Source organism: Onychomys torridus, chromosome 6 (assembly GCF_903995425.1).
Source record: "Onychomys torridus chromosome 6, mOncTor1.1, whole genome shotgun sequence".
Lineage (NCBI taxonomy): Eukaryota > Metazoa > Chordata > Mammalia > Rodentia > Cricetidae > Onychomys > Onychomys torridus.
Window position 1 is genome coordinate 71,096,964 of NC_050448.1, and position 8,641 is coordinate 71,105,604.

General features: G+C 48.1%; 1 protein-coding gene across 1 annotated transcript; it reads left to right on the forward strand.

Annotated features, from left to right (window-relative positions):
• Positions 1–7,592: 7,592 nt before the first annotated feature.
• LOC118586106 (histone H2A type 2-A) lies at positions 7,593–8,446 on the forward strand. The gene has a single exon (XM_036191236.1). It carries the CDS (start codon positions 7,952–7,954, stop codon positions 8,342–8,344), a length of 393 nt encoding a protein of 130 aa, XP_036047129.1. The 5' UTR covers positions 7,593–7,951; the 3' UTR covers positions 8,345–8,446.
• Positions 8,447–8,641: the final 195 nt, after the last annotated feature.

Sequence of the window (8,641 nt, forward strand, 5' to 3'; positions counted from 1 at the left end):
GCGAGCGCGGGCGAGCGCAGCCGTGGCTCGGGGAGGTGTGCCTGGTGTGGGGGAGGCGGCTGTGCCCCGGCGCCCGCGCTCGTCCCAGGCCGGGCGTCCGGTGAGCGGGGTTGTCACCGCATCTGCTGCCTGGGCAGCTGCCCGGCTCACCAAGTGTTGTTTTGATTTGTGTAGTTTCTTTTCGTGGTAGTTTGCATGTTCTGGGATGTCGGCCAGGGTTAGTGTACTTTTTAGTATGCACGAGGGTCTATCAGCACCACGCAAGGAATTTAACCAAACGTAACCACCCACACAAATGCTGCTCTTCTTGTTCTCTTTGCCTTACTTTTCCGCTTGTCACCTTCCTTGCAGTGTCCAGCACCTGGCTCTGCCGCTCTCTAGTGAGTCAGCCGAATCTTCTCTCTACCCAGCCAGCTGTTACATTGTTCCCTTGGCACTTCGCTGCTCTGATGGTGTTGGCTGCACTTTTCCTCCCAGAGTCCCTGTAGATTGGGTTCAGGCCACCTTGGGTATTTGTGCTCCAAGTAACCACGTTTCTAAAAATTCAACAGGAAGAGATACACTTGAACTAGATTCTTGTATAATTAACTCCCAGGGGACTTCCTAAACAAGTGTCTGAATACCCAAGGGCACAGAAGTGGTGTATAAGGGGCTGTTTGACTTCAGCACTGATCCACTTCAGGAACTTAGTCTCTCAAGAAGCAGGCGCTTGTGCTTTTCAAAAAATAAAAAGACCTCTTGTGGCCAGAGGGTAACTGAAAGCCTGGAATCTCTGCCTGACTTTGAGTCTATCTACCTTTCTTTTGCTGAAGGCACCAAGATGGGTCATTGCCCTCTCTCCCATCATAGTAGATGAGGGCAATTCCCATGGCGCTGAAATGATCACTTTGTATGAGCGAGAGTGGTGTCCTCACATGGTGACAGCAGTATGGATGTCCACCTTGCAGGATCAGAACTGTAGCAATGATCCAAAAGACTGTACATCTGCCAGGATTGCTTAATTATGTTAACCTGGTCCCGGCCCCAGTTTCTCCTCTGCTTAAGGGTACAGCTCAGGTCAGTATCCTGAAGATGGACTTGGGGTGTCACTGGTATAGCCACCGTGACTATATCTCTATTTTAATTTTCTCTTGAATTTGGATGAACGATTGCGCCTAGCCAGGGTTTCTAGAGCATAGGCCTTTACCATAAAACCTCTGGTTACTGTAATAAGGAGTCTATCTGCTAACTTGTTTGGTTGCATATTCTAAGGACACTGGCATAGGTTTATGACTGTGTAACATGGCTGAAGCAAAGGGTTATATTGACAATACTGATTATGTTGCTCTATTGAGTGAAGGAACAAACATTGGAAATAAGTTGATAACTATGTTGAGGAAAATAACTTGGAATGGGGGAAATGCATTTTTGTTGGAGATCTTGGAAAGACTGTGAAGCAGTCTGTGGCAGAATGTGGTGGCTCAGGTGGCCATTTACACAGTGACATGTGTCAGCCCAAGCTATACTTAAGGGTCTTCGGCTTTGAAACTGGATTTGCTTATTTTAGCAAGTACAAAATGGCTTCAGTGAAGGGGTGTATTTCCAAGTCACGTAAGACCTTGTAGATGAAATATTTAGCAAAAGGTGTATGACAAGCAGCACTGAAACTGTGCAGATCACCCAAGTGCTAAGGGCTTGCGGACAACACAGCAGAAGATTGGCAGTGGTAACAGGAAGGCTAGTCCTACACTGAGGAACCACCGGGATCTTTTGGAATGTACTAAGGAACTCGAGGCCCAAATAGTTGTGGCTAAATTTCATGTTTTAAGTGTTGCTCAGAGCCTCATGTATACCTTTCTGCTGTCCGTGTTTAACATGGCAGTGGACGCTGGCTTAATGATAAGCATGTTAGACATTGGTGGGGCTTCACAGAAACCAACTTTCAACCCAAAGGTTAATCAATCATGTTATCAGTCCTCCATGGGACATCTTTCTTGAAGTCTCTGTTTTGTTTATGTCTTCCCCCAAATGGAAACATTTTCTCATGCAAAGCATGGAGGCTTGGAAGACCCAGGAAACAAAACTGACAAGCCCAGAAAACGGCTGAAACGAACGTCACAAGACCCCTCCCCAGGGTTTTACAAGGAGAGATGGTGTGATCAATCGGGATGGACAGGTAAACTGTTGGGAAATTTCGGGAGCTTCAGGATGCATTTTCAAGAGTTCCCTCTTGTACCTGAGTAGGCTTCTTAGTGGTACACTGCCTTTGATTCACCATGCTCCTCTACACTTCTCCCACACTCACAGGTAACCCCAATAAAACTCACTGGCTCCCTGAGCTAGTCCTGGGTGAAACTGTTTCTTTGGTGGTGGTGCCTTATCTGGGGTTAATAGAGAGACGTTCACATTACACAGGGTAAGAGGTTCTTGTGCAGACAGATAAGCACAGGGAAAGCAGGAAATTAAACGCTCACTCTTAGCTCTTCAAAGGAAGGGGATGCTTACCTGTCTTCCACCATGACTGCTGGGAAAGGATGTAGTTTATAACCTGGTGACCTTTGCTACATGTATGGCCAGGCTTCCCCTCACTCCCCCAGAATATTGTTTATCCCAGACTCACCCCCTACCTCCACTAAATCTTGAACCTTGCTTTTCAGTCCATAAAACCCACCCTTATGAGAGATGTCACTTGTACCTTACAACAGTCTAAGTGACTTCTATGCTATGGTAGGGACAGCCCAATCCTGACTCCCACGGGCATTATGTTTACCTCATTCTCCCTAAGCCCTTGCCTTGTTTCTGAGTCAACAGTACCCATCTTTATGGAAGAAGGCCTCTGTACTTTGTGAATAGTGTCTATGTAAACATGTCTTAAGCTTTGTTGTACTCACAGGACTGAGCTAATTGTCATCAGGAAACTTCTTTTCAAAACTGTGTTGTTTAAATATGGCTAAAACAAACCACCAGGTGTCACAGACTCCAGAATTGGCCCAGCCCTGGCTAAGGGGCTGGATGGAGTTTCATTCTTACCTCGCCCACTGTTTGCCTGCCAGCTGTGACACCTGCAGGGTCCTCCACACACTTATCTCTAGGGAAGATAAAAAACAACAACAACAACAACAACCAGGAAATACTCTGGTATTAAAATGAGTTCAGAACCTCAACCTACTTGTGTGTCTTTTGTATTCATACTTGAACTTAATGTTGTTGAAAATAAACTCTGGAGTAGCAGCTGAGGAATATGAATGACGGGGTTTATGGATTTCTCTCAGCCCTGGTATGTTTAGCATATTTAGGATGTGTAAGTGTGTGTTCTGAACTGTAGCTTAGTCAATGTAACATTGCATCCTAGTGTGTTTGACCTAATATATGACTCCTATATTACTGCAATTAATTTTTTTTGTTTTTCAAGACAAGGTTTCTCTGTGTTGTTTTGGCTGCTATAAATGTTTGTGTAGGTTTGCTGTTTCTTTGCTTTTCCCCCACTCCCAGGCTGAAACTCTTGGAAGAGAGCTAGCTAGCAAAGGTAGTTTTGAAACAGCTGTTGTTGATGGCTATTCTTGGTTGTCAACTTGACTACATCTGGAACTAGCTAAAACCCAAGGGGCTGGATACACCTGAGGCGGTTTTCTTAATTAACTCACTTGAAGTGGGAAGACGTAAATCAGGGCCACACCTTTATGTGGCCACCTAGATGAAGGACATAGGGAAGGGAGCTTTTGCTCTGGGCCTGCTTGTCCCTTGCTGGCAAGGCCATTCCTCCTTCAGGGTTCTGGGGCGGTGCATGCACGTGTGCTACTATCCTACACCCTGACTACCTCTGACCATGGCTTTGGTGATTTAGGGCTTAATTAGAAACTAATCCAGGATAATCTCTGAATCTTAGAATCTAATGTGCAAATCCTTCACCCCTCTTAAGAAAATACTGATAGGTTCTTATAAATTAGACATGCGCAGCATACCAGAGCCTCCAACTCCTGACACATTTGAACTGTACACAAAAGATATATTGAAGTCTAACCCATAGTTATATAAAGTATTCTGCCTTACTTTAAAGTTGTGATATTTTATTTGTGCTTTAATAAATAAAGCTTGCCTGAAGATCTGAGGAAAAACCAAGCCATTATAAGTAAACACAAAAGTCATGCAATGTTGGCACACGCCTTTAATCCTATCACTCAGCTGGCAGGGATCTGCTTGAATCTGTGAGTTCAAGGCCACACTGGAAACAGAGCCAGGTGTGGTGGCACATGCCTTAAATTCCAACACTAGTTAACTATGACAGAGCTCCGCAGGAAAAGGAAGTGATGAAGCAGAGCAGAAAGAGCCAATCAGATGGCAGAACAGCAAGGCATATAGGCATGGGTAGACAGGAAGTCGCTCGCATTTGGAAGCTGTGGAGTTGGTGAGGTGAGGTTAGCTTGTGGCTGTTCCTACTCTGATCTCTCTCAGGTTTTAACCCCTATAACTGGCTCCGTGTTTTTCATTTAATAAGACCGTTTAGAAATTCGCCTACAGAAAGTGTTTGGGCAGATGTAACCAAGGGTAACTAATTACAGTGGAATCCCATCAGTGTAATTAGTAGCTTCCAAAAAGAACCAAGTACATCACATGCCTGCACAAAACTGTCAAAGAATATAATTTAAGGCTTGTCAGGGAAGGAGGCTGAGGCAGATTGGAGCTATGCTACTAAAACCAAACCATCCTGCTTCCATGTGCAGAGAGGTAAGGAAGCATCCTTAGGGAAGGGAAGTGTGCCCTGGCACACCTCCATTTCAGACTTCCAGCCTGTATCACTATGACAGAACAAGGTGGTACCTTACCATGGCACACTTAGACTGCAACTGCTAGAAATTCTAATTATTGAAATTTATAAATAAAATTTTAGATTAAATAAATTTCAAAACTGCTGGGGTGGTGGCACACATTTAATCCCAGCGCTTGGGAGGCAGAGTCAGGCGGATCTCTGTGAATTCGAGGACAGCCTGGTCTACAAAGTGAGATCCAGGACAGGCTCCAAAGCTAGAGAAACCCTGTCTCAAAAAAACAAAAAAAGTATTTCAAACTTTTCTATGGTGGTAATATTAATCTTTGGTCCTGATCAAATGCTGATTTTTTTTTTTTTTTTTTTTTTTTGGTTTTACAGGGTTTCTCTGTAGCTTTGGTGCCTGTCCTGGACCTCACTCTGTAGACCAGGCTGGCCTCAAACTCAGAGATCCACCTGCCTCTGCCTCCCGAGTGCTGGGATTACAAGCGTGCGCCGCCACCGCCCGGCTTCAAATGCTGATTTTTAACATTTGCAGATTTGGCCCAAATGTGTATTTGGAAGCCTCTGTTTTTCCTTACCAACCTATTTGACTTGAGTAACCAGTGATTACAAAAGTTGAGGGCTGGTGAGGTGGCTTGAGGGTTAACAGCACCTGCTGCTCTTGCAGGGATCTGGGTTCCTTCAGTCCCCAGTGCTGCATGGGGGCCGACAACCATCTGTCACTCCAGCACCAGAGGATCCAATGCACTCTTCTGGTCTCTGAAGGCACCAGGCATGCTTGTGATGCACATATACGTAAACACTCACACATATACAAAATAATAAATACAAAGATTCACACCTTTTATTTCAGAAAACTGTTATTGACAGTTTCTTTCAAGGTTCAAACTAAGCAAGATTACGTCAGACAAGCTGGTTTAACAGTGAGTTTAAAGTTAACCCAGGACCCCAAAGTTGGCTGTCCCTCCGTGACTGCTCGTCACAACTGCCAACTTGATGAGATCTGGAACGACCTGAGAGATGAGCCTCTAGCCATGCACATAGGGACCTTTGTACAAAACAGAAGAAGTCGAGCACTGGCGTGCATGGATCCACGGCTCTGCTCTTTGCTGTGGGTGTCATGTGCCCAGGTCTCTAGGATCCTGCTGCTGTGACTGCGCTGCCGTGATGAACTGTGAGCCAAATGACTCAAGTTTCGCGCCTCTCCACCTATCATCTTTTTTGACTTCACCACAATTTCATCTTTTCGCTATCAAAAACGCTTACCCCAAATAACATTCTACTCTGTCCCATTTTGAAATGGTAAGATTGATACAGATGCCTGAAGGGAGCCAGGACAATTTTGAAAACAATTATGTCAACACTAAGGACTGTATGTACAGTGTGTGCTTGGTGCCAGTGGTGGTGGTTAAGAGGGGAGGTGTTTGCTCTGCTTCCTGAGACATGCAGTAATGCACTAATACTGTGTTCAGTCAGTTCATAAATGCAGGGTTGTATGGTCTTTACTGAACCCTAGATTCATCTCTCAATTTCTCAAATGTGACTTCCCATATCCACTTGAATATCAATTTCTCAAACTTAATGAGAACGCTTGACAGACATTCAACTTCTCAACTTACAATGCTTCTCTGCATTCCATCCTAAATAACAATGTCTACCCAGACAGTTTTCAAGCCAAAAACCTGGGGCCTCACTCCTACCCACAAAGCTCATTAACACAAATTACACAGAATAGAAAATGCGGCTGTGATTCTTCTCTAGGTATTGCTGATGCGATTTTAAAATATTGGCAGTCCAGACAGAGATGGCACATCACCAGTCACTCTAGCCCGACACAGTGGAAGGCTCATAAACCGCGTTTGAGCAGCCATAGGGCAAATGATTGATAAAAACACCAGCATAATCTTTAAAGTTACTTCGATTCTTGCAAACAATCTGAGTTGCCAAAACACAGTCATTTCAGTAAACGCATGCCAAACCCTATATGGTCTTCCTTTTCAAGCACGCCCAATTCGTTTCAAGCATTTTGCCGCCATAGTACGGAAATAACCCTTTAATGTAAAAAACTTAAAGGGAGGCTCCAAGCAGTGAAACACTAAACGTGTTAACAGGTAGGCTTTACAATGTTTCAAGTAGAAGGAAAAGAGGATACCGGAATTACCAGTTAATTCATAGGTATCAGAAATTAAGCTGCCATCTTCCTCAATGGAAAGTCTCCACATAGAAAAGCATGTGTTTGAGAAAAGGCATCAAAAGATTTGTAGGAACTTAAATACATCAACTTTTGGTTTTCAAAATAAACACGAATGCTAACATCCACTGTACTTACAAAGTAAGTTGATGACTTGCATCCGCTTTCATTGCCTGTATATAAACTAATGAAAATAGTTAACCAACTGCTTGGCAAAGCAAATCAGAATGGACAAAATGAAAGCTGAAAACTGCTAGAGAAGCAGACGCACTCTAAAAGACACCCGTGGCTATTCTGTATCAGGATCATTCTCTGAGCTACAGACAGAGAAACACTGATAAAAGGGAAGAGAAGAGATGGACAGGCCTTGATTCCGGATTGAACCAGCATCTTTCCGAGAGAAGGTGCGTGTCTCCGCAAAGAGCCTTCGTAGTTCAAACCGCGGGCTGGGCTGTACTTGGTGAGCCGGGCAGCTGCCCAGGCAGCAGAGCAGCAGGAGCAGGGCCGCCTGGCCGGGGTACGCACAAAGATGCGGTGACAACCCCGCTCACCGGACGCCCGGCCTGGGACGAGCGCGGGCGCCGGGGCACAGCCGCCTCCCCCACACCCGGCACACCTCCCCGAGCCACGGCTGCGCTCGCCGCCGGCCCTGCTGGAGGCGGGGCGCCCTCGGCTCACTTCCGGCCCGGCAGAGGCGACCGCAGGCGCGACGCGCCCAGTGCGGCAGGCCGGAGCGCCGCCGAGGCCCCGGGCCTCCCTTCCGAGGGCCGCACGCAAATGAGGGCTCGGGCCACGCGCGTCGCGATTCGCGCGTTGGCGGCGGCGCTCCGGCGAGGGAGCCGGGCGTATGTAAATGAGCGGATTCTGTGTGCACGCTCCTATAGGCCGGGGCGCGAGGACGCGCGTGAGCCAATGGGAGCGCCGGGCGTCCAATCGGGGCTGTGCCTATAAAAGGGTGAGGCGGCGGCGCTGGCGTGCAGTTTCCTGTTTGTGAGAGTGTCTGTGTGTGCATCATGTCTGGTCGCGGCAAGCAAGGCGGCAAGGCCCGCGCCAAGGCCAAGTCGCGGTCGTCCCGCGCCGGCCTGCAGTTCCCGGTGGGGCGCGTGCACCGGCTGCTGCGCAAGGGCAACTACGCGGAGCGCGTGGGCGCCGGCGCCCCGGTGTACATGGCGGCCGTGCTGGAGTACCTGACGGCCGAGATCCTGGAGCTGGCGGGCAACGCGGCCCGCGACAACAAGAAGACGCGCATCATCCCGCGCCACCTGCAGCTGGCCATCCGCAACGACGAGGAGCTCAACAAGCTGCTGGGCAAAGTGACGATCGCGCAGGGCGGCGTCCTGCCCAACATCCAGGCGGTGCTGCTGCCCAAGAAGACGGAGAGCCACCACAAGGCGAAGGGCAAGTGAGGCCGCCGCTCGCACCGGCCCGCGTCTGCCGAGACGCCCGCGAACTCAAAGGCTCTTTTCAGAGCCACCCACTGGTTCAGATTAAAGAGTTGTGACATCACGGAAGCGGTCTCGTGGCCTTTGCCGGCCGGTCCCCAAGTACAGGCGGCGGCGTTGCCCCTCGCCTCGCGCGTCCCCGGCGCCTTCCCCACTCGTGCCCACGGGCCCCAGGTATCGCGTTCGGTCTTGGTTCTCCTGTGTGAGCGGGCGCGTTACTGTCGTAAGCACTTAGCGCCGTATGTCAGCCGATGCACGCCC

What these genes read in the sequence shown, in the direction of transcription:
- LOC118586106 (XM_036191236.1), top strand. Translation starts at nt 7,952, where the DNA reads ATGTCTGGTCGCGGCAAGCAAGGCGGCAAGGCCCGCGCCAAGGCCAAG.